Source organism: Pseudorca crassidens, chromosome 20 (genome assembly GCF_039906515.1).
Source record: "Pseudorca crassidens isolate mPseCra1 chromosome 20, mPseCra1.hap1, whole genome shotgun sequence".
Lineage (NCBI taxonomy): Eukaryota > Metazoa > Chordata > Mammalia > Artiodactyla > Delphinidae > Pseudorca > Pseudorca crassidens.
The window spans coordinates 49179029-49205094 of record NC_090315.1 but is presented as its reverse complement, the minus strand read 5'-3'; the positions used below and the strand labels follow the sequence as shown (position 1 = coordinate 49205094).

The window sequence follows — 26066 nt, the reverse complement described above, 5'->3', positions numbered from 1 at the left end:
CTCGGCTGTTTTCTATGAATTCGGGGTGAGGCCCTGGCTGATGTGAGCCGGTCTGACAGCCTTGTGAGCTGGGGCAAGTCTTCACCACCTTGGCCTCCCTAGCGGCCCACCTGTCTTGACAGGGCCAGGAGCTGGGGTTCAACCTCTTTCCCCTCCAAGTCCCTTTCAGCCCCTGCTCCCCAGCAGTGGAGGGCTTGCTGCCGGAACTCCCTGGACCAGGCCCTCTCCAACACAGACCCGAGCTGTTCATGGCTGTTTTCTGGCCCATCTCCACTAGCCAGTAAGCGTTTCACAGTCATCGGCTTCTCTGTGCCCGGGAGGAAGAGAAAAGATACCTTACAGATGGAGGGACAGATCACAGACAGTCCCGGGAGAACAAGGTGTCCCCTGCCCGAGGCTATGCTGCCTCAGCTTCTCCCCCTGAGGATGTGTGCTAACTGCTTCCTGGGCAGGGAGATCTGGGGGCCTGGCCGCACTGGTGGGAACCCCTCCCTCAGCTGCTGCTCTTCCCCCTTTTGTCCCACCCCTGCGGCGAGGCTTGGCCTCACACTCAACCTCTGGCACTCCTGCCTCCCATCCGGAGACTTCAGGCTGACGCCCAAGTGCTGACATGGGGACACAGGATGGAGAATGGACTCCTGAGCTGTGGGACAAAGGGTAGGAATCTCCTCCCTAGGGGTCTCCTGGTCAGGACGTGGGAGCCTCCCGGCCGTGGCCTCTGACTGCCCAGAGGAAACGGCTCACAGGCAGGGAAACCACCGTGTCCTGTGAAATGAGAGAAGGAAGCTGGGCTGCTGCTAGAGCCCCTTACTCCTTCCTTGCTTTGGTCAGAAACAGCTGGAAACTTGGGACCAGCTGCAGGCCCAAGAGTGTGCACAGTGGCGGTAGCCTGAAGCCTGGGGTCCTATGTGACACCCCACTGCAGGGGCTTCAATTCAAGTGTCATCAGGCAGATGTCTTTAATGCATGGGCCTTCTGTGATTGAATGGCAGCCCTGGGGTCACCTCCAATTCCACCAAGCAGGTGTCCTCAGGGCCGAGTACCGGGACGCCTTCTGGGACCAGTATGGTGGGGCTGCAGGAGGGATGCTGCCACTGAAAGGCCCCAGATCTATTTGACTCTTGGCTTCTGCATCAAAGGAGGTCTAGGACCTTGTATCTGGATGTCAAGAGCTGCTCAGCGGACAAAGAGACACCCCAGGCAAATGCCCAAGATTCGCTGGGTACTTTCCTTCCAAGTCGCATCCCTGGGCATTTTCCAGGATTGTGTCACTGGAAGGAAGAGGCGTCTGCCTGGGAGGGAGGACCTGGGAGTCACACAGGCCCAGGGAGAAGAGCCACCTGCTGTCTGGAAGGACGCTGAGGGTTGAGCTCCAGGAGTGCCACGGCCACCTTTACGTTGAAGGACTGCCCAGGAACATCCTGTCTGAATTATCTGCTCTCCGGCCTGGGCTGCCTGCCATGTTATTTTTAGCTTCTCGATGAGGAAGGGAGCGGCTGCCTAGTCTTCCACCTGTGACACCCAAGACTCCGAAGCCCCTTGATTCCTGACTGGGAGACGCCACCCCAGGGAAAGAGACAGTCAGCTGACCCGGATGGTTTTATATTTAGCCAAAGGCCCAAAAGCCCGACTTGCAGGGAGATGAGGAAAAAGGGCTGTGAAGGTCTCTTACAGGGGTGGAGGGCTGCTGTAGTGTGAGGCAGGAGGGTGCGGAAAGAGGGACAGCCCAAAGGCCAGCCGGTCCAGGACAAGACTGAGCACTGCCATTCCCAGGGTCCCCGAGGCTGCAACCCTCCGGGAAGGACTCACCAGGAGTCTTCAGTAGGCCAGCTCTGCCAGGGGTGGGCACCTGGAGCTCTGAGTGGCTGACCCGGAGGTCAGGGCCATCGAGGGGGCCTGGGTCATCCATCTGGCCTGCGGGGGAGGAAGCAATTTCTGCCAATACCTCCAGATCCTTCAGAATAACCTGGGGGAGAAAAGCAGAGGATGAGGGACAAGGACCTCCATGCTGAGCTGTGGTTGGAGATGGAGAGCTCCCTCCAGGGGGTGGGAAGGGGTCTGCAGAGGGCGACGGGGCTGGTGAGAGCTGCCAAGACTGTGGCTCTAACAGTACTCAGAGGGTTCTGCAAAGGACATGGACCGAGGAGAGCACAGACAGGCAGTGGACGGGGGCAAGTGCAGGAAGGAAGCCGGAGTCAAGGCCCGGGAGTCAGCTCTCCCATGACCACTCCTCTTGTATATTTTAAATGGTCCCCAGGGTGCAGTCTGTGCGGTGTGTACCCCAGGGCTCCAGGGCTGGCCAGGCCTCGATGTCGACCTGTGCAAGGGTCCAACAGTGCCGTCCAGGCCACACTCCTGGGGGTGCTGGCCACGGCCCAGCCCACCACCAGGCCACAGGGCAGATCCTTCTACAGAGGTGACCCCAGGCCACCTGCCACATTTGGGGTGTAATTCTGGTCTCCAGGACAGAGAAGTTTCCAACTTCTAGACACAAGGTTCAGTTCTCGGCTACCTCTGCAACATTCATACGAAGATGTGAGAGGTCCCCAGGGGAGACCCCACAATCCAAAAAGCCCTTGTACCTTTACGGGCTGTCTCCCCTTGCACAGCACCCATCTCCTCCAGCTCCTCACCTGGCATCAACGGCAAGCAGGGTGGTGCCTCACCAGGGAGGGGGTAGGGCACCCTGTTTGTGTGTGTGTGTGTGTGCGCGCAACTCGGTAACTCACCTGTCCCAGCTCCTCCAGCAGAGCCCTTGCCACACTGCAGGCAGGGCTGCCCACCCTTTTCTGCTCCCCACTCATCTCTGTGCTCTGAAGAGGGACTGTGCCTGTCCTAGCACATGTGTACCCACAAGACTATCTCTAGCACCCAGTGGATGCCCAACAGGCACCAACCAATAGATGGATGACTGTGCCTGAGCCCAGGCCAAGAACTACCACGGCAACCAAGGGCTTCAGTCCTGAACCAGGGGAAGTGACGCAGAGCACCGGCGGACGGGGCCCCGGTGCGTGGGCTGTGTGTGGCTCGACAGGCCAGCCATGGAACGTGGTGACTATAGTCAAAATAAGGCTACTCCCAGGCTGTTTGTACGATGATGAAAATGTTTTGGAGTTAGACAGTGGTGATGGTTGCAGAACCTTGTATATATACCAAAACCCACTGAATTGGATATTTCATTTATTTTTGGCTGTGTTGTGTCTTTGTTGCTGCGCCCAGGCTTTCTCTAGCTGTGGTAAGCGGGGGCTACTCTTCGTTGCGGCGCGCAGGCTTCTCATCATGTGGCTTCTCTTGCTGCAGAGCACAGGCTCTAGGCGCACGGGCTTCAGTAGTTGTGGCGCGTGGGCTTCAGTAGTTGTGGCACGCGGGCTCTAGAGAGCAGGCTCAGTAGTTGTGGCATACGGACTTAGTTGCTCCGCAGCATGTGGGATCTTCCCGGACCAGGGCTCGAACCCATGTCCCCTACATTGGCAGGCGGATTCTTAACCACTGTGCCACCAGGGAAGCCCAAACTGTATATTTTAAATGGGCAAATTTTATCTAAAAAAATAAAAGATAATGCTACTATCCTCTCTCCATAGCTTGAAGGCGATTCTTGTCTCAATGCGAGTAACATGCCAGTACCTCTTCCTACCCTGCCCCCCTTGTCACTTCTCCTCCTGGTGTCCTCTCTGTCAGCTCTGGCCCATCCACCTCTCCCAGCAGCATGGTGTGGTTGGCATGCAGTTTCCCCGAGAACCTGTTGCTTTGCTTCCTACCCTGCCGCACCCCGGTCCCATCCACGTTGGACATGGAACTCATGCACACAAACGCCACCTCCCATCTGTCCAACCTCGTCCTTTCCTTCGTCTCTCTGCTGACTCTCAGCACTGCCTGAGCCCTGCGCTGTGCTGGGTGCTGGGGCTGCAGATGAGTCACACCTGCCCTTGCCACGGCCTGGCGGGCAGACCCACACTAGCCTGCCCTGTGCATCTGTGTACGTGATTTCAGAACATTCTGACTGCTGGGCCTGCAGGGAATGGATCCGTGCTGGCTGAAAGTCGTGGCTGCTAAGAACCCAGACAGATGGCAGGAGCAAGGGTGGCCCCTATGCCCAGGCCAAGAGCCCAGGGCCTGGGTGGGTCTAGGCCTGGAAGCAGAGAGGTCCAGGCCTCTGCTTCATCAAGGGAGGCCCCCAGAAGGCTGCCTACTGCAGCAATGGCAGAAAGAGGACACAGAGGGAGGAGGTGGATAGGCGAACAGGCAGCAAAGCAGCAATGGTGCAGTGCCGCACCATGGAGTAGCCCCTCCACCTGGCACATCCATCCAGGGAGCAGCAAGCCAACTGTGCCTCAAACAGCTAAACAGAGCTATGGGTTCCTACTGTTTTACCCAAGGGGGCTGATGACATGTTCACACAAAACTTCCACAGGAAAGCTCACGGCATCACTGCTCATCATAGCTAGAAAGTGGAGACAGCCCTAAGATTCTGACACCAATTCTGATGTATGTCTTTATCTCACACCACCAGGCAATTTTCTGACACCAGCTGGGCATCCCACAATGCAACCTGATTCTGCCACTGTCTAATCTGGAGACAGCGTCAGAACCCACACGTTGGGGGCAGAGTGTTACAAGACTGCCCCCCAGAAGGCTCTCTTCAGATGTCAATCCTAAGTCCAGGCTGTTGTCACCTGTGCTTCTGACTGCCCGGCTATGGATCAAAGGTTCCCAGAACCCCCTCCTTGGCTTTAATTTGTTAGAGCAGTTCACGGAACTCAGAAAACATTTTTCTCATTAGGCCAGTGGTTTATTGTAAATGATACAACTCAGGAACAGCCAGATGGAAGAGATGCACAGGGCAAAGTATGGGGAAAGGAGCAGAGCTTTCATGCCCTCTCCAGGGGTGACACTCTCCCTGAATATCCGACCTGGAGGCTCTCCAAACTCCGTCCTTGTGGGATTTTATGGGGGCTTCAGTACATAGGCACAACTGATTAAATCGTTGGCATTTGGTGATTGATTCAATCTCAGCCCCTCTCCTCTTCCTGGAACTGGATGATGAAAGACATCTTTACTGCTCTCTTCAGTTAGGAAATTACAACAGTTTTAGAACCTCTGTGCCAGAAACGAGGAAGATCAAATATATATTTCTTACTATATATATATACAATACCACAAACCCAAACGTACATCAACTGATAAATGGATAAACAGAACGTGGCATATCCATGCCATGGACTACTACTTGGCAATGAAAAGGAACAAAGTTCTGATACCTTCTACAACAAGAACGAACCTTGAAAACATGTGCTACGTGAAAGAAGCCAGTTGCAAGAGGTCCCATATAATACATTTATATGAAACATTCGGAAGAGACAAATTTGTAGAGACAGAAAGTAGGCTGTGGTTGCCAGGGGCCAGGGGGAGGGACTGCTAAGGGGCACAGAGGTTTCTTTTTGGGGTGTAGTATACTTTAAAAGTTTGAGATTTATGGTATGTGAAATTCATCTTAAAAAAAAAAAAGAACCCAAAGCCCCAGATCAGCAGCATAACTCCCAGCCCAGGGGCACTGGCAGAGCAGTCGGTTCTTGCTCTGCCCACAGCTCGGGCTGGCGGGGCCGTACTCACTCCCCGTGATCTCACACTTGGCTCGGACTCACAGGGGAGCCGAGGGAGCTGGGGGGCAACCTGTGTTTCTTTACATCTCATGGCATCTGCCAGCCCCACTGCACCCCTCGTGCCGACTGCACCTCTGAACCACAGGCTACTCCTCTCAGGTCTGGCTGCACAGGTGGGCAGCAAATCCTGGTGGTCGAATGCTGTCAGCGAGAAAAACTGCAAGGCAGCTGGGGCCAGGCCAGCGCTCGGCCAGACGTTGACCCCCATGAGGGCTGCAACGACCCACACCAGGTCCAGCAGGTACTTATTTCCCTAACAGAAAACATGCTTGGGAAGAACCACCCTGCCTGAGAGGTCTGGCCCGTGAGATGTCCCCACCCTGTGAGTGGCCCCAGGGCTGGGCCATAAGAGGCAGCTGTCCTCGCTCCCAACTGGAGGTAATGCCCTCACTTGTCTTCAGTCTCACATACAGGCACCCGCTCAAGGCACCAGGGGGTCCACTTCAAACCCAGCTCTAGTCCACAAACCGGAGACCAATAAGCTACACAGGGCTTTGTGGTCACAATCCTGACTTCCAATCTTTTTTTTTTCCAAATAAATTTATTTATTTATTTATTTTCAGCTGCGTTGAGTCTCCGTCGCTGTGCGCGGGCTTTCTCTAGTTGTGGCAAGCGGGGGTTACTCTTCGTTGCGGTGCGCAGGCTTCTCATTGTGGTGGCTTCTCTTGTTGCGGAGCACGGGCTCTAGACACATGAGCTTCAGTAGTTGTGGCTCACGGGCTCGGTAGCTGTGGTTCATGGGCTCTAGAGCGCAGGCTCAGTAGTTGTGGCTCATGGGCTTAGCTGCTCCGTGGCATGTGGGATCTTCCTGGACCAGGGCTCGAACCCATGTCCCCTGCATTGGCAGGCGGATTCTTAACCACTGCGCCACCATGGGAGTCCCCCTGACTTCCAATCTTGACCCTGCTCTTCAGCCACCTGACCCTGGACCAGTGAACATCACCAGTGGACCAGTGAACAACCCTCCCCCCATCCCCCAGCATCTACTGCCGGGGCCTGTGCTGGTTGGAGGAGATGCAAGGCTGCAAGGCTGAACTGGGCCCTGCCTCGGACCAGAGTGACCTTGGGGGAGACGACGGGCGGTCCTGACGCACTGATAAGGCAGCGCCTGTGCAACGGGAGCCAGCAGCTCGGCCTGAGGGGGGCTGGGAGGCTTCGGAAGTACCTGAGCCCCAGTTTGCCTGGGAACCAGGGGTTAGAGGAAGGCACGCAAAGCGTTCTCTTAACTAGCAGAAGCCTTTCACGGATACAGGGCCAGACCCTGTGGCACATTCCAGGAAACTAGGCTTTGGCCCAGCTCCGGAGTGGGGTGTGGGGCTGGTGCAGAGATCAGGCAGAAGCCACAGGCAGGAGCAGGTCACCAAGAACTAGGACCCTGGGGCTTCCCTGGTGGCGCAGTGGTTGAGAGTCCACCTGCCGATTCAGGGGATACGGGTTCGTGCCCTGGTCCGGGAAGATCCCACATGCCGCGGAGCGGCTGGGCCCGTGAGCCATGGCCTCTGAGCCTGCGCGTCCGGAGCCTGTGCTCCGCAACAGCAGAGGCCACAAGAGTGAGAGGCCCGCGTACCGCAAAAAAAAAAAAAAAAAACTAGGACCCAGGCAAAGAGGCAGGTCTGAACTTGGTTTTGCAGGTGATGTGGGGGGCTCAGTTTCCTCATATGTGCCAATGGGGACTCGTCCTTGCAAGGTTGTTGTGAGGATTACAGGAGATGCTGCACGTACTACTTCTGTGCTGAGATTTTTGGTGCCACAGCCGAGCTTGGTCAGTGGCCCTGGATCAGGGACTGGGCAGGAACAGCGGCGCACACATCGAGGCCTTCAGATTTCATCTCTGCACCAAAGAGAGTCTGCAGCGCCCATCTCTGTACACCTCCTCCTGCCCCACTGGAGAGCACAGCCAGCAAAGCTGCATTTTGAATTCTCATTTCTCACTTCGCATTTTGAATTCTCTTATTTTAGAAAGTTTAACACCAAATGGCAAATGAATGCAAATTACACTTCAATTGCACAATTAAAGCTGGAAATGTCGTCTACAGGTTCCTTCAGTGATCCCGGCCACGCCTCAAGATCTGTCTCTGGTCCCCGGGGGGCTAGAGCCAACAGACAGCCCCACTGTCTGCTGTACACACACACACGCGCGCACACACAGCGTCCTTCCTGTCCCGTACAGTGGGAGCCTCCTTTGAGTGGGAGTCAGAGAACACACCATCATCTCCTTCAGCCTCCAGAGCAAGGGGCTTGAGAGGGGCTATCAAAATGGAGGGCAAGGAATTGCCTGAAGAGCAGAGTGGGGAGCTGGCGGGGAGCCGCTCCTGGTTCCGAGGCCCATCAAGTCCAGCCACTGGCTCTCCCCCAGCCAAGCAGCAAAACCACTCAGTCCAGGTGCTGGACTTGAGGCTACGGAACCACAACCCTGACGCAGGCCTAGGCCGGGACTCTGCCTCTGCCTGGGGAGTGAGGAGAGGCTCCAGGGGGCAACGCCAACAGGGGGCCTGGGACAGAGCAACAGAGACCACAGAGGAGCCACCCTCCAGCTGGACCTGGCTTTGAGTCTCTGCGCCAGCCAGGGTGTTAGTGCTCTACTCCCCTGGAGACCTCGCAGCCCTTGGCTTGACGACAGGAAGCTCGGGGAGAAGGACAGGGTGATCTCAGCAGCTTTGATCACGCTCACGGCCTGGACAAAAGGCCGAGAGCTATAAACGCGCTGCTCGGCCTCTAGAAACGCAGAGCCAGTCCCCCTTCCAGAGAGCGGGCCGGCTGGGCCCATGCCTGCGCTGGCCTGTGGTCCTGGCTCTGAGGACGGGAAAGGCTCAAAGAAGCAGGAGGAAGCCACACCAATTAGTATGCACTACACAGCTTTTCGCAGAATGAATATAAAACACTTGTGCTTTCTTTCTGTGTGAGAGAAAGAAGGGGGGAAAGAGAGGGAGGGAAAAAGGTTACAAGAAAGCAATATTCTGCAGGAGGAGGAGTGCCTGCCGTCACCATGGCAACGGGCTGGGGGGGTGGGGAAGGCACATCAGCTGGTCCCTGGTCCCCGAGTGAGCTGGCCATCGATGAAGTGAAAGGGTCGGTGGGAACTGGGTAAGGAAAACATTTGACAAAGCAACTCTGCGGGGAAGGTGGTAGAGGTGAGGGGGAAGGGGTGTCACACCCTCCGTGGCTTGGGGAGCAAAGTAAGGAAGCCACGGGACTCCTGAGAAAGGCCTTCCTTCTAGGAGGTGACCTGACAGCAGCTAAGGGCACAGTTCAGTGTGGGAGGGGAGTCATCGTCTGGATGGGCCACGGCAGGCTGTCACCCCCTGCATTCCAGTAGGTCAAGGACAGTCTCCCGGATGGTGACTGCTCCCTCCTTCCCTTTTTGGTCCATCCAGGCACTCTGTGTCCCAACACCTTGTCCACAGACCAGCCCCGGAAAACCGCTTGGGGCGGAAGGCCCCCTCCCCCCTCCGCGACGCGTTCCTGTTGGTCTTTCGCCACCTTGGGAATAGCTGGAGACCCAGAGCTTTGCAAGGTCAAGGCTTTCCCTAGGCTTGCAGGCCCGTCCTCTCCTCCTACCGACTCCTGAACATGAAGCCCCAGATGAAGCCCTCAGCAGATACTGAATAGATTCTCGCTGACCTGTAGTGCCAGGCAGGAGATGGAAGATGGATGCTTCTGGACAGCTTCTGCCAAGGGGATGGCTGGAAAAGCCTCCCATCTCTCTACCCACTTATCTCTAAGAAGCTTTCTCCAAAGTTTGGCTAGGCCACTGGTCAGCTGACTAGGCCCCAGATGTCAACTGGCTCAGCCTTCCAGTCCCACGAGGAGGGAAGGAAATCCCCAGGGTGGGCACTTTCCAGTCTCAGCCAGGAGGAGGCCGCAAGAGTGTTTCCAAGTGATGCACTCGGGCTGGTGGGAGAGGTGAATTCAGGCTGAAGGTCCTGGAGGCTGAGGTCTGCGGGCCACTGCCATCTGATGCCTCTGTCCAGAGCAGTGGGGCTGCAGGGCCATGCCTGAGAGCTGGATCAGGTCAGGCCACTCCTTACTCTTGGGAAGTGGAGCTAAGAGTAAATGAAGAGGCACCGAGGCCAGGCGTCTACAGGAAGCCTTGGGGCCTTCTGCTTCCTTCCACACAGAAGCCTGTCTCCTTCCTTCACAACGGGTACAGCCCAGCAGGCCAAGGCCTCTTGAGTTCCTGACACCTATAGAATGGCTTCTGCGGCTGGTGGAATCAGCCAGAGAACTGACTCTAGGAACACAGGCTGCCGTCCCCAGGAAGGGTCCCCTGGAGGAGCTGAGGGAAGGTCAAAGGATCTCCACGGGCCCCGCAGCAGTCAAACTATGGAGCTCTAGGTGACGGCACCTGGCACTAGTCGGCACTGGGGCTGGAAGCCCCTGCCCCGGACATAGAGCAAACCTAGGCTGGAGGAAGCAGCGACCAGGCTCCAGCCTGGCCCAGCGCAACCCAGCCCAGGAGGGAGCGGTTTTCCCAGAAAAGCTTTCCGCTGCAACGGGGTCAGAGCAGGCCATGCCCAGCACTCTTGGGAGGCGGGTCCCGCAGCCTTGCAGCCCTGCCTTCTGCAACAAGCAAGGAAAGCACTGCCAAAAAGAACACTTAGATTTGGGGGTGGGGGAGAAGGACTGCTTAGGCTTAGACCTATTTTCCCACTGAGCAAACTACGCAGATTAGAGCCTTGTATGGCTTGGTAAAGCAAAATCAACTTAAAAAAAAAAAAGGATCATATCTTGGTTTGTTGCCTGACTTTGAAGCATGCCCTTAGGAATCAAGATTGCTTTCTTTTCTTTCTTCCTTCTCTTCTGCTTCTAGTGAAGTTTGAAATGTGCCATACATGCCAAAGGCCAGCACCTACTGCTTATTAAGTTCCACAGTGACAGCACAGCGTGGGTTCTGGCAGCCTAAAGCCTTCCAGCCTCCATCCCTCTGAGGGGAGAGGAGGGAAAGGCCAGCCTGGGGTGAGACAACTTGGAGACCAGTCCCCCCCGCCCCCGCCACCCCTTCTCTCCCACTCCCAGGGCTTCCTGCTGAAGCCAGCCATCGCTCACTTGTATCCCAGAGGCCCTGACCAGTAGGTGCACCTCCAGCAGGCAAATTCTCCCCACGAGCCAGACAGGGAACAGGCAAGGGGCCGGCCACGCTGCGGGCAGCTCGGGAGCAGTGCCCACCCTGTTATAGCTCAGTTACCAGGCGATGAGCCGAGGGGCCGCTGTCTCCGGGGCACCAGTCCATGGCAACCAGGAGAGCGGCGTGGGGCTGCCCGGTCTCCTGCCCACTACCAGGTCTCCAATTAATCTCAGCGTGCTTGCAAGCCACTCAGCCCTGGTCCGAGGAGGCAGAACCAGGCCCCAGCAAGGGAGGGAGGAGGGTGGGGCAGGCCGCAGTGGGGTCAGCTCACCACCTGCCCCACCCCGTCTCTTCACTTGCTCATGAAACGTGTCTGGGCACCTCCTATGTGCTGGACACAGCCTCTGTCCTCATAGAGTGTGACAAGGGCTGTGAGAGGGTCTGAGGGCACAGGGTGCTATGATGACACAGACGGGGACCTGGCCGGCCTTGATGAGCAGGACTGGGTGGCGTACGTGACAAATAAGGCTTCGTGGATTCACGGAGCATCAAGCCGAGATCCTGACCTAGTTACTTCACTTCCCTGAGTCTGTTTCCACTTTAGTAAAGTGGGGACACAGCAGAACGCACCCTCGAGGGGCTGCTGTGGAGACGGACTAAGACCACGCCTGCTGGGTGATGCCCAGCACAGGTCTGGCGTGGAGCGAGTGTTAGGTACACTTCCTGTCCTCAGCATCTCTAGCAACCAGAACTCCCCGCCCTGTCCGTGGGCCTTGCAAACTGCCAACAGGAAGATGTCAGGGAAATTTAGTTGATTCAGCTTTGGCCATCTCTGGAGGAGAAGAAATCGACACACATCTTGGGAGAATTTTTGACTTCTGAAGATGCTGCAAGTGGGGTGGGGGTGCGGGTAAAAACAGGGCCCCTGACCTGGCCACCACCACAAGGGCTATGGAGAGAGGGCATCAGGGCTGAGAGCTAGGGGCCTGGCCCCTAGCCTCCCAATAGGATCTTAGGCTGATCTGTTCTCAACCAGAGACAAGCAACAAAATCGTTGCGAGTTGTGGAGAATACCAGCACCCAGGCCACGAGGTTGCACCTCAGAGAACAATTCAGGCGGTCTGGGCTGAGGCCCAAACAGCCGGATTTTAAAAAGCTCCAGAGAGGGGTCCCTGGTGGTCCAGTGGGTAAGACTCTGTGCTCCCAATTGAGGGGGGCTGGGTTCGATCCCTGGTCGGGGAACTAGATCCCACGCGCACACTGCAACTAAGAAGCTCGTGTGCCACAACTAAAGATCCTGCATGCTGCAACGAAGATCCCTCAAGCTGAAACTAAGACGCGGTGCAGCCAAAACAAACAACCTACCTATTAAAAAACAAAAGCTCCAGAGGATTCTGACAGTGGCCCTGGTGTGCGTGGCTCCCTGGGGCACTTCTGTTGGGTTGTTGGACTTTGACCTTTCTAGGTGAGGTGACTGATCACTTCCTGAGTTCAAGGAGAGATGGGCTGCGGTAGGCGGTCTGCTCATCCCTGGAGGCCAGTCGGCCTGTAGCTCGGCTCTCTGGGAGCCCCCAGCCCTGTCCAGGGTAAGACGGTTCGCAACCAGCTCCCCTTTGTGGACTCCCTCCTGTGCCGCCCAGCCCTACTTCGGGAAAGCAAACCTCCCCTTCATCTGCCCTTCTCAGTCCACCCTCGCCTTCACCAGGAGCCCCCTGCCCAACTCAGGTGCTCCAGTTACGGTGCAGCTCTGGGTCCTCACTTGCCCATCAGTGGAGGGAATCCAGACAGAGATGAAGACTGAAAACCCTCCCGGCACACAAACCTGCCTTCCTAGAGCAGGTGATGGCGGCCGATGGCGAGTACTGTGGGTCCCCCCTTACCTGAGGGAGGCTGATGCGGGGCAGTGAAAGCACACAGTGCAGAGATATGGAAGGATGAGAGCAGCAGGCCTCCCCATAGGCTCAATTCTGGGACTGAGACCACACGCCCCTCTCCCCTGCCCCCTCCACGGCAATCGTCTGCGTCAAGGGCTCACTGCAGAAGACCTCCCAGGATCTCTAGCGCTGACGGCCAGTGCCTCTGCTGGGCCGTGGGGGCCTGGGGCCACCTGTCCCTGTGGCTTGTGACTAGAGGCCTGTGTCTCTGCCTTGCTGGCCACAGCTTTTCTCCCTGCTCATTACTTCCCCTCCTCTCATTTCCTCTCCAAAGCCTCCAACGGAAGCCGCAGGGTCAGCCCCAGGGAGAGCTGAGTGGACCAGTCCCCGGAAGGCTGCAGCGGGAGAGGGTCCACACCTTCCTTGTTCTGGCTGTCTGTGCTGTGGCCCAGCTCATCTCTCCATGTGAGGTGGGCTCTCGGCGAGAGGAAGCAAGTTCTTGGCCCCTGACATCTCACCCCTCGGTTCTCCGGGCTGGCATCTGACCTGATCGTGTGATCTGACTATAAAGAAATCTTCGAAATTGAAGCGGGGGGTGGTGGGTGGTGGAGGGGTTGTTTTTGTTTGTTTTGGAGAGTGGATGGAATGAAAATTGGAGTGAAATAAAAACTGAGGCAAGGATATGAGAAGGAAAAACAAGCCCCATTCTTACAGAAGACTGTCCACTTTTGAGCAGGCCGCATTAGTATTCTAGGCAGTGGAGTCAGGACCACACAAAGTCAGAGCTGGAAGGGACTAACACAATCCAGTCCAACCTCAATTTAGGGAGGGAAATGGAGGTGAGGAGATGCCGTGGACTTGCCCGGTCCCATGGGGAGAGTGGGCAGCATGGAGCAGAGGCCTGTGCTCCTGCTCTCCACCCAGGCTGCTTCCACACCGCCCCTCAGCCGTCCCTGCCACTGGCCCATTCCTTCTGGATGGGGCCCTGGGTGGGTGAGCAGCCCCAGGGCAGCCTGATGGGGCAGGTCAAAGTCAAGTGTGTCCAGACTGAAGAATAAAGCGCACCCCATCCCGGCGGCACTCCCGCTGTGCAGCGAGGTCAGACCTCCTGCGGGGTTTTAGATGTTCTGCAATCAGACAGAGCTGACTTCCAATTCTGGCTCCTGGCAGTGTGACCTTGGGCAAGTTATCGTCCTCACGCCTGAATTTCGTCTTATGTCAAACTGGGGATAATGAAAGCCACTCCAAGATCACCAGGCAGATTCCTTAAGGCAACAGATGCGATGCACTCTGACCAGCGCAACTACCCCATAAACTGGTTTCTGCCTCTCCTTCTCCCAGACACGTGGCGTCCAGCACACAGCAACCAGCACGGTTTCCAAAGGACGCCAGTGCTGGGGCGTCGGACAGGCCATCACTGGCTCTCTAAGCTGCTGTCAATTACAGGGGCCTCTAGATAAGTGGCAGCCCTCATTTCTGGGGCAGACACTGAGGGATGGCCAATTTCCAACAGAAGGCCCTCCTTCCTGAGGGCAGGAGAGCACAGCCCGTCATGCTGGAACGTGAGTCAGAAGAGGAACCCATGGGGACTGGCGCCTCCCCACCACCCGCAGGGCACAGCTCTTGGGTTTGGGGCCTCCCCCAACGCGGAAGGCTCTGTTGCCACCAGCTAAATCCCTTTACAGCAGAGAGATGAATCCCTGGGCCCAACTGGCCGACCCGCCAGACCACAGTGACAAGGGCTCCTGGGGAGAGGAAAAGCTGAGGGAGTGCTTTCATGGACCGGGTGGGATGAGGGATGGAGAGGGAAAGGGACATGACGGGACAGCATGGCTGCCGCTTCCCGAGGCAGAAGAAGCCAAAGGCAGCCTCGCCCCAAGTCTGCGCCGGGGGACTGGGCTCAGACCTCCAGTCAGCAGCAGCAGTGGCAACAGTCACAGCACAATCCCAGAGCCACTCTGCCCATCCCTTATACCGGCCTCGGCCCGTTTCTCTTTGGGGCGACTCAGCGTAGCCCCGCAGAGCTCTCTCTTCTGAGAGATTTGAGAACATCTCCTGCTCCATTTCTCCTGGGATCTGGACCATGAAAACAAATGAAATCCTCTCCCTGTCCCCCAAAGCCCACCACCCTCAAATATAGTCGTGTCTGTTCCCTGATAACACCCCTGCTGGTGAGGGTCCGAGTGCCCCGAGACAGAGTGGGTTGATGGGCCAAGTCTCGCACCAGAGAGAAGAGCTGACGGCCCCCCCTTCCCTCAGGACTCAGCAGAGGGCGGGGCAGCTCTTGCACTCCCGCCCACGGGTCTGGACACTTCTGGGATGTACCATGGGGTAGAGGACAGGAAAGGCACTGGGCTACTCTGGACTGGGGTACATCACTGCTCCCATGGGGGACTTTAAGTACCTTTGTTAGATGCCCCCAGATCACTTCTTAGACCCGTCTAACTATCCCCCCATTATTCTGGCCTCCTAGTTATGGCTGTATGTCCCACTGGGTGTGACAGCCAGACCACACTCTCCATGCAGTTAATGGATTCCGGAGTTAGAAACTCTACCACTGCCGTGAGTAATGCCCTCACTAACCTACCTTCCAAATTTTCTAGAATTTGAACACATAAGTCATAAACTCCCATCCACAATTTCTCTTCATAGTTACTTTGCAACTAGGGGAGGGGAAAGAGGGGGGGACTTCTCCTGGATTGAGAATGTCTGCTCTAAGGTGTTAGGGACACCCCAGCTCCGAGATGTTGAGAAGCCTCTGGGAGGCTGCCTCTGGTGGCCCCAGGAGGTGTGCCCCTCTGGATCTCAATGGAATCAGCAAGAAGCTGTGGCAGTGAGAGGCCCCAGTGCAGGTTCTCTGCTGCGGATGGCATTTCTCCTCCTTCCCTTGGACCCGGGGCAGCCAGCTGGGAGCCCCTCCACCGGCGACACTGCAACACAGCCCACTGACGATGGGCTCCCCGCTCTGGGCAGCGCTATCTCAGGGCTGCTGGGGGGCTGATAGAGGGGGAGAAAGCACAGGATGGGGTACTGGTCCTGCTGCCTTCCTCTTGGTTTTTCTGTGACCTGGAAATGGACGATGAACCCCCAACAGCCCCACCTACTCTGGACATCTGCAAAGGGCCTGTGTGGTCCTAGAGACAGGCAGGGAAACAGGACAGAGACCTGCTTCCATTCCAGCTTCTGCTGCTGAAACTGAGGCAGGAAGGACGTGGGGCAAACGTGGAGCCCACCTTCCTGATTTCAGTGTGTGTCTCTGCCATTTTCACAGAAACTATAACCAGCGCCGGAGGAGCTAACGTTTACCACGTGTTTACATGTGCTGCGTCTTGTGCTGAGCATTTGACATTCTCGATCTCATTTAATCCTCACAACAACCTGGGTGGGTGGTTCCACCATTACTTTCGGTTTTCAGATAAGAAAAGTGGGCTCAGAGAGGCTATGTAATTTGCTCAAGGGCAACCAACTTTTTTTTTTTTTTGGCCCCGCCATGCGGCATGGGGGATCTTAGTTCCCGACTAGGGATAGAACCTGTGCCCCCTACAGTGGAAGCGCAGAGTCCTAACCAACTGGACTGCCAGGGAATCCCCCAACCAACTATTAAGTGGCAGAGTCAGGACCAGACTCCTGGACAGCCTGGCCACTGGGCTGCACTGTCACTCAGGAAAAAATATTACCGGAAAGGAGTGCCCCTCAAAGTCACAACAAAATTTTAAATACTGAAAGTAAACTTCATAATGAATAAGATCTACAAAAAAGACCTCGAAGCTTTACAAGATGACTCAAATGGGGACAAGCCCTGCTCCTGGGCAGAAGAGTTCAACAGAGCGAAATGCCAATTTCCCCTGAAGAACTTGGGGTGATGCACAGGTTGTTAGGAAGGGCCAGGATCGGACCAGGAGCTTTACTCTGTCCCTTTAAACAGTGGTCTATGAGGCATGTCCAGACATCATGGCCCTTTGCGCAGGCTGGAGCGGTTAGGCTCTTGCCCACGGTCCATGGTGAGGAGGGGTTAGAGCTCCTGTGATTCGAGCTCAGGTCTGGTGGCTGGCTGTCTGGGATGCTACATTCCCTTGGAGGGGCACCAGACATCGTTCCAGGTCTCTTCTGAGACTGAGACTTTTTATTTTTAATTCTACATATTTCTTTCTTTAAAATAGATTTTATTTTTTTGAGAAGTTTTAGGTTCGCAGCAATACTGAGCAGAAGGTACAGAGATTTCCCACATACCTCCTGCCCCTGCATGCGCACAGCCTCCCCCTTATCAGTCTTCCTCACCACGGCAGAGCATCTGTTACGATCGATGAACCTACGCTGACACATCAATATCCCCCGAAGTCCACAGCTGACGTGAGGGTCCACTCATGGTGTTGTACATTCAGTGGGTTTGGACGCATGTATCATTACACGTACCCACCATTACCCCGAGGATTTTTTTTTTCTTTTTGGCTGTGCCGCATGGCATCTTAGTTCCCTGACCAGGGATCGAACCCACAGCCCCTGCAGTGGAAGCGAGGAGTCTTGGCCACTGGACTGCCAGGGAAGTCCTCCCCCCACCCGCTGAGGATTTTAAATCCAGGTTAGGAGGCAAGTTGTGCTTGAGAGTAAGATGAGGATGAGGAATCACCGAGCCACCCCTCCCCCCACCCCCCTGCAACTGAGCCAGCCGCACCACCAGGAACATGGAGAAGACCTGTCCTCTGGGGGCTCACGGGCAGAGCCCGCCCCGGCAGCTGCAGGCTCGGGAGGCAGCCGACAACTGGCATCTTCCGGGCAGGGGAAGAAGCAGCCCCACCTCCCACCAGGGTCCAGCAGGAAGCTCTGTGCACGTGCCATGCATTCTGTGCTGTTGAATTGGGGTTGCATTTTCACTTAAAAACAAGTCATTGGATCTCCAGCTAATGGGAGGATTTCTACTCCAATGCCAAGAATATTAATTTGACACCTGCAAATTCTTTCTGACAAAAGGGATTTTCAGATAAAGTCTGCAAGGAGCAGGCGGTACTGAGGAAACAGCCGCTTCTCCTGAATAAGGTAAAGCAGAGACAACCTGAGGATGCCAGACGGGTGTGGATGGACTACCAAGCTGCCACTGGGGCGGGGGGGAAGGGTGTGGACTACCAAGCTGCCACCGGGGCAGGGGGAAGGGGAGGCGGACAGAGAAACAACGGCACACAAGACACCCCAGTGAGGCCACGTGCCAAGGGGACTGTGGAACATGGTGGTGGGGGGCGGAGCTAGGTCCCTAAGGCTCTGCCCCTCCCTGTGCCCAGCTCTTGCATCCTTAACACCTGGGTACACTCTGTCCCCCGGGGGCCAGTGGCTCTCACCAAGGGTGATGGGCACGTGGGTGTATCACAATCATCCCGGGAGAGAAAAACATTTGCAACATACATGATAAATGGAATGTCCCCGATATACAAAGAGTGCCTGTAAATCAATAAGAAAAGCGGACAAAGGGTCAGGGGGCTGAGGGAGAACTTTTTCAGAATACACACACCCCTCTCCACACCAGACTGAGAGAACTCCTCTCAAGAACTTGTGGAACAAGAGAAAAAGGCATATGGGGATGACGATATGACTAAACACGAGCTGGGGTTCTGATGTGGGCGGTCAGGGCCGCAGGTGGTGAAACACAGGCATGGTGGTTAAGCGACTAAGAGGACCGGCTTTGGAGTCAAACAGATCCGGTTCTGAGTTTGGCTCCACCACTCCCTGGCTGTGTGCAGCTTAACCTCACCTCGCTCGGCCGTGTTTTCTGAACTGTAAAATGAAATGATGACAGTATTTCCCCCACAGAACTGTTGAACCTTCTCTAGATACAACAGCTAAGGGGTCTAAGCACAGTTCCTGGCACTGTAACGACCTCACACAAGTCAGCTGTTACAAATGGGCTAAACTGTGCCTTGAGGCCCCAGGCTGGATGTACGGCCCTGCGTAGGGTGGGCCACAGTTACATTCCATCAGCGAGGGGGCTCTGTGAAGCCCTCCCTAGGAAGGGGCCCCTCCCCACCAATCTGACTGTGGTCCAACTTGACTAGATGGCCTTTCAGGGTCTTGCACCCCAGGGAGCTCCAATCTGAGATCAGGGCTGTGCCTGGAAGTATTGGGATATTCTCACAGACAGCACTTCCTAGATACCCTGGAAAGGAAGCTCACTTCAGGAGAAGAGGGACTTTGTCTTGTTCATGGCTGTATTTCCACTGCCAAGTACACTGTACCCTCTCAAGGTCACCAGATTCGGCGGGGGACATTTGGGGACGTGATTCTGGTGAAGAACCAGGATGCGGCAAAACCACAACTCGCCACTGATACTGAGGTCCCTAAATCCCTCCCCTGGAGAGATGGGAAAGCAGGGACGTTCACGGCTGTTAGAGGAGCACCCTCCCGCCTCACCCCACGCCGGTCACTGTCCCCAGGAGCAGCTGCAATCCCCTCCCCACCGGAGGCCCACAAGATGGGCCCCAAAGCCTCACAACACCTGGCACTTCAGCAAATCGAGCTCCCACAGCCGCAACCTGAACAGAGCTGTTTCATGGACTGCGTCTCCTCCGGCTCCCTTCAAATGCACACGCACGCAAAGACCAGTCGCGAGCAAAGAAGGCTGGAAGGCTGGATGGGCTTAAAGGACTCCATTTAAAGGACTGAAAACTCAGCTGCTTCCACTGCAGTACTCGGGAAGGAACCAATCAGCAAAGCTATTCTCTCCCTTTTTGTATTGAAATGAGGGCCGTGACTGTGCAGTGAGTCAGTCCTAACTCAGGCAGAACTGGGCCACGTCCACCTGGGCCTCACACTGCAGCGGTGGTGGGGGAAAAAGGGGGTGGTGGCATGTGTGTGCACAGGCGTGTGTGGTGGACAGGCAGGAGGGGACACAGGCAGACTCCCAGACCACCTGCTTTGAGTTTTCTGGAAGTGCAGAGTCCCTGAGAGGACCTAGAGGTGGACACCTGCCTGTCTGCATCTCTCTTCAGCTCAGGTTCAGGGAAGCAAAGTCAGGCTGCAGGACAGCTGCCCTGGGCGCCACACAAGCCTGGTACCAGCCCGGGAAGGACCAAGGTGCCTCCTGCCACGGGAAGTCATGAGCCACGTCCCTCTCCCTCTTTCTCCCACTGCGCCAGCCCGTCTGCTCTTCGTTCCCGCTGGGCAGCTGGGAGGTCTGCAGGTGCGCGCGAGCCTGCTGCCTCACCGAGCCCACAGCTGCCCGGAGCCCCGAGGAGGGAAGAAGAGGGGAGGGAGGGGCGGGTCAAGGCGCGGGCCGCCAGCGGCCAACACAGAGCCTGGAGCTGGTACTGGCGGACGGAAGGGATGCTACCCCGGCAAATGGCAACACCCAACTACAAATCCTGCCCCTTGGCTGGGAAGCAGGCGAGTCCTGGTGAGGAAGTCCACGGAACAGAACGCTGCTGGGAATGGCGTGGGGAAAGGTGCGGCTGGAGGAGCCCCTCCCCCACATGGCCGGATGCAGGGTCCTGCTCCCCCTGCCCCACTCTGAGACACCCCCCCCCACCTGGGGTTACTCCTGCTGCCTGGGACGGGGCCAGCCTCTCCCTTTAACTTTCGGTGACCCCAATAAACGCAAAGCTTCAGGGTCCGATTTCAAACTAGAGGTCAAAATGGAGTCCAGGTGAAATGAGTCACAACGGACGCTCCTTGAGTGCTCAGCGGGTGCCCAGCACAGCGCCCGGCATTTTTCGTGGGTCATTTCGTTCTCACAACCCCGTGTGCTGTTACTACCTCGTCGGACAGAGAAGGAAACTGAGGTGCGGAGCCGGGCAGTGACTTGCCCGAGTTTGGGCAGCTAGGCGGGATGGACCTTGCCCTTGGGCTCCCCATCACCACTCTCCACGGCCTTCCAGGGACAAGGAGCTCCCCGCCAGACTGGTTTCCTCGCCAGTGCCCTGACCCAGCGCTCTCCTCAGAAGGGCCCACAAAGACAGCGTCCTTATTCCCAAAGCTGAGGGCAGCAAACAGCTTTTCCCTTCATGGACACACCTCACCAGGTAGGAGGAATAGGGTGATTTTAGGGGTGTTGATTTACGAGAACAACAACAACAAAATGAGCACCCCTCAGCTACACAACCCCATCAAAAGGAGAGGCTGGCAGCCGGGGCACAGAGGAAGGGGCACTGGTGACCTACCTCGTCGGATTCATCTGATAACGTCTGGAGCAGGGTAGGGAAGAGGCTGTCTGTGTGCCGGAACATCTGGAGAGCAGAGAAGCAGGGACCCACATGAGCTCCCCCACTGCAGGGAACACCTCCCAAACCCCCCTCAAGACACCGAGGGCTCCTCAGGCACCTGCCACCTCTCTCCTGGTCACGGTTTCTCCAGAACTGCAACGACCAAAATCCTACCAAGCACAGGCAGGCCCTCAAACTCCACCCAGAAGCAGCCACCTGGCTTGGAGGGCTGAGGGGCCCGGGGGCTCACCTTCCGGGGGGTCTTGATGTAGAGGTGGTAGAGCCACTTGAGGACAGCGATCCTGGTCATCATCCCGATGGCCATGTTGCTGAGGTGGCAGCTCAGAACCTGCACAATCCCGTCGAGGTGGAGGGTGACGGGGGCCCTCTCAGTGCTGTGGGTGAGACCAGGAAGGAGCCAGGTTGAAGCCCATCAGGTCCCCGCCCCTAGAGCTGCAGACGCACCCTGGCCCCGCACACTGAGAAACGCACGCTCAGCCCGCTGTCCCGGGGCAGTGGCAGAGGGCACACACCGCGCAAAGCGCTCAGAGGGCCCCTCTCCCTCCACTCCCCTCCTCCCTCTCCAAGGTAGGCGCTCCAACAACCACGTCTGGGGAGGAAAGCCGTTCTGCCGGGCAGCCACCCGCTTCCCCTTTTTCTCTTTCCAGCACTAGCAGGCTTGTACCAGAGAAAACCTCTCTGATATCAAAGAGCTCTGCCCTAGCAGACCTCATGGTTGAAAGAGTGTTTAGCGCCCTCAGGGCATTACGTCCAGACCCTTTGTTGATAAAACAAAACCACCAGGTCCAGAGAGTCCAGGGGATGGCCCTGGTAACACCCCTTAAATCCAACAGGTCCTTCACCAGGCACCCAAAGAACACTTCTCCCGTGAGGACAGGGATCGTGGCTCTTCACCTCGTCACACTCCAGGGCACTCAGCACCATGTTTGGCCTGGTTGAGAGGCCTTGAGAGCTGCCTGTGAAGCTGTAACATTCTTGTTTGAGTCGGGGAAGAGGTGACACAGCCTCAGCCTTGTTCAGAGCTTGTTCAGAATGCCTTTGCTCCAATGGGGCACAGACTCCCCGCTTCCCTGTCCCAAAGCCCTGCTGGTCTCCAGGCAGAGAAAAGTCCCGCCAAGCAGCCCCGGGAAGGTTGGGTGCTGCTGGGACACTGATACTTAGCCCTCTGCCCAAAGCACGGTGTCCAGGCATTGGCCAGGGTTGTCAGGGATGGGGACGGCAAGGACAGAGGGCCTTAGGATGTCAGGCAGGGGCTCCTTTCCCCTCCGACGCAGGACACTATCGCTCGCCTGTACAAAACGGCCTTTCATGGTATTTCCAGGCTGCTCAATTATTCATTTGCATCAGGAACTCGATGCCTGTGCTTTCCCAATTCGCCTGCAGACTTCCTGAAGCTCATTTGAAGTGAATTCCTAAAGGGCATGGTCTTAGCTCTGTTAAGTGCTAAGCGGAACTGCTGTTTAATATAGTTTGATGATTCCCCACGGTGCTCGTTTCGGGGGTGCAAGTGGGCACTTCTATCCTCTGGTGGTTAGAGGGGCTGGGCGTGTGAGTGACGCGGCCCAGCAGACCTGAGCCTCTGGGTGGGGCTGACACTGAGATCTCCCCAAGAGCCATATGTCTGGAAGTTCTGGGGTCTTCTGAGAATATTCAAGCATCTGGGTTCTCTGGTAGCCTAAGACAGATGGGGAAACTCCCCGACAGACAGACAAGTCCAGGGTGGCAAATGCAGCCTCCCGGACAATCTTTTAATCTCTCTCACACTCACTGTCCAACAGAAACATAATGCGAGTCACATATAGAATTTTATGCTTTTCGGTTTTATATTAAAAAGTAGAAAGAAAACAGGTGAAATTAATTTTAATGATATATTGTAATTAACCCAATATACCCCAAATGTCACTTCAACACAGAATCAATATAAATATCAATATATAGATTAGTAATAAAGGACATTATATTCTTTTTATGTCCGGAGTCTTTTAAACTCAGTGTGTCTTTCATGCCCTCAGCACCCTCAGCTCAGATGGACCACGGCACACACACTGGGCAGCACATGTGGCAGGCTCTGCAGTGGCAGGCTGGCAGGCCATCCCAGGGCTTCCCAAGCATTTTCTTTTCTTCTCTAACAATTTCCTAGACACTCCTCTCCCTCCTCCGATAGCCAGGATTTACTGTCTAATCTCCAAGTTCCTCTTTTCCCCATAGCACTGGCCTCCTACTGAGCGCCTTCTGGGGTGCTCTGTAAGCTCTTCTCCTTGGGTGGGCAGGAACTTGGAGATTAGTGTCTCCATGGCTGGAGACACTTCAGATGCCCATCTGCAGCCCAAGGCCTTAACAAAGCGAGCTCGGAAAGCAGTGGGGAATGAACGGAAGCCCCTTCCCTGCCTGCTCTCCCCTGACCCCGTGAACCCAAGGTCTGCAGTGAGTCCCTTTCCACAGCAGGAGCTGCCACATGGGGCCCAGGGTGCCATGAGTGCCCCATGTCTGGCAGGTCGCTGCCACATTCTTAGCTGAACCAGCCCTCAGGAGGGAGGCCTGGGGGACTCAGGGCTGCACTGGTCTAGCACAGCTGTGTCCTGCTGGTGGGGAGGAAGGCAGTGCCAAACCCACCTCCCCCATCCACCCTGCAGTTCAGGCCCAGTGGGGTGTATGAACCTTGCTGGGGTAGGGGAGACAAGATGACACATGGCTCTGATAACAGTGATGATGGCGATGGTACTCAAAACGATGATTACTCATGTTCTGCATAAATACTCTGTGCCAGGCATCATGCTGAGCTCTGTACCTGCACAGCCGCATTTCCTTCCCTCAAGGGCCCTATGCCAGCAGCAATGCTGTTCCCATTCTGGAGACGAGGGAATCAGAGCACAGAGACATTAAGTAACCTCTCCACGTTACACAGCTGGGGAGTGGCGGAGCTGGCAACCTGAATGCGAGCATCCGAGTCCAGAGTGGCCTCACCCACTGCATGGCACTGGCTCCTAATGGGCCGCACTCAAGACAGTCCACGGCAGCATCATTTCCGCGTGAGAGAGGACACTGGGGAAGCCTGGTGCTGATCTTTGTTGGGGGGGGGGGCGCTCCAAATCCAAGTGGCCCAAATAGGATCCCAAGATGCCAAGGATAGACAGTCGCTCGGCCAGCCGGGCTCCTTAACTCACAGTGGTCCCAAGATGCTCCTAGCCAGCTGAGCATCTCTACTGAGGGCAGAAATCGATGCCCGTTATGGCATCTCCCTCAGGTGGCGCTCTGTTGGGGCCAAATAACAAAGGAAGGATTTCATGGAGCTGGTGTATAAACTGGCAGCACTGTGTGTGCTAACAGTCTCCGACTTTCCCCACAGCAGCCCTCCCCAGACACGGGTACCTTTGGACTGATGGTGAGGCAGGGGTCAGCTTCAAACAACCAAGAACTTCATGGCTGAAAGAGGCCCCATGGTTCATGTAGACCACGCACAGATGCACAGATGGTCAAAGTCCTTTGATGCACAGATGAGGCAGTATGGGGCCTGTCCGAGGCCATGAGGCATGGAGAACTCACTCCCTCAGCTGGAGACGCTCTCCCTGGCTCCCACTTCCCTTGGCTGGCTGGAGGTGAAGGCCATGGGAAGCAGGCACGGCCCAGGGCACCAGGGAAAGGGAGGATAGATGATCCTGCCCGCCTCTGAGGGGACAGCTCTCAGCTGCTACGCTGGATGGGCTGTGTGTGCTGGGCTCCGCGCGTGCTCGGTGGGAAGCCAGGACTCTGGAACCTGGGCCCCTCCTAGAGCGGGCACGCTGCACCCTGTGCTCAGCTCCTGAGCTGCTGGGCTGGAGCCGGAGGTGCGCTCCCTCCGCGCTGGTTTACTTTACCCAGAAAGAACAGAACGGAGCTCACACACAGTTTGAAACACATTTCTGTACTGGTTCCAAAATGTCTAGACTAGTCACTCTTGAGGGCTTTTGAGTTATTTCAAGGTGTCTCCAAAACTCCATTTTCACGGAGGATTTTCTCATAAAGCATCTCATAATGAAGGTCTTACAAGTATATGTACTACGACTCCTAAATGAATGGCGCTACTGTGGCTATTAAAATATTGATTTATTGACTACGGCTTCTGATACTTCTACTACACGGTGATAAAATCCAGCGCTTCTCTCTGGGAAGCAGCACTTTATTTCTGTAATGTCTAACCCTTGACGGCACTCATATGCTACGGCTCTAATCAAATTAGAACAAAGGTAAATCTAAAAGGGAACTGTTGCTGGATTCAAAGTTGTCTTTTATAAAAGATCTTTACTAATTCTTTCAATCAGCAGGTGCTATAAGTTGGGAAGCACTGATTTCTAGATCTTTCTGCTTGCCTTATGCAGCCAGCTATACCAGAAGACCTGTACTAAATGTCCCCGATGACACTGGTCCTCAGCAAGGCCCAGGGCTTCAGAGTAGAAGCTTGTGCCCATGGCAATGCCTGTCTGGGGCTCCTGTATCAGGTCACAGGCCAACATGTAAAGCTCCTGCAACTCTCCAACTGTGACTAATGAAGCTCAAATGTGTGGGCCTGGGGGTCAGACAGACTTACTAGCCTGAATTCCAAGCTCGTCACTAGCTAGCTGAACAACTTTGGGCAAGAAGTTAACCTCTCCGGGCCCGTATCCTCACTTGTAAAATGGGGATAATGACAAGGTTCTTGTAATAATAATTGTAGCTGAAGTGTGTAAAGTGCTTTCTGTGGGCGAGGCACCATTCTGTGCTCTTTACATGCTTTAACTCCTTTAAGCTCCATACTACGGGGTGAGCAGATCATCACACCCAGTTTACAGATGAGGAAACGGAGGCAGGGAGAGGTTAAGCTGCTTGCCGAGGGCCACACCGCCAGGCATGGTGAAGTCAGGATGTGCGCTCAGGCAGTGGGATTCCACGGCTCAGAGGATTCACGGTGATGAAGAACGTGCCTGGTGCACATAGCAGCATTAGACAGGGAGAGAAGGAAGGGGAGGGACAGAGAGAAAGAGGTGTATACTATTCTTCCTTAACCCTTCCCTCAGCTGCAAGCACGCTGCCTCCATCCCTCTTCCCCTGCCCTCCTAGGGAGTCCGGTTTCCAGCTCCGTATGCATTTCTCATGCTCCTGGAGGGTGGAGGAACCCAGCCTCCGGTACCTGGAGCCCTTCCTCACTACGATGACCTCGTAGCCCCTGCTCATTCAGATGGCTCTCCCCTGTGGCTACTGTTCACCCGGGGCCGCCTAGGGCTTTCCCAGCATCTTGGGACAGAGGGGA

General features: G+C 55.9%; 1 protein-coding gene across 4 annotated transcripts in view; it reads right to left on the bottom strand.

Moving 5' to 3' along the window:
• VAC14 (VAC14 component of PIKFYVE complex) overlaps nt 1–26066 on the bottom strand; it is a 207416-nt gene that overhangs the window by 45714 nt on the left and 135636 nt on the right. For all 4 annotated transcript variants that reach the window (XM_067721030.1, XM_067721027.1, XM_067721028.1 and 1 more), the window contains 3 exons: nt 21033–21177; nt 20741–20806; nt 1810–1966 (listed from right to left, as the gene is read on the bottom strand). In XM_067721030.1, the coding sequence (XP_067577131.1) occupies nt 1810–1966; nt 20741–20806; nt 21033–21177 (368 nt within the window). The remainder of the gene's footprint in view (nt 1–1809; nt 1967–20740; nt 20807–21032; nt 21178–26066) is intronic.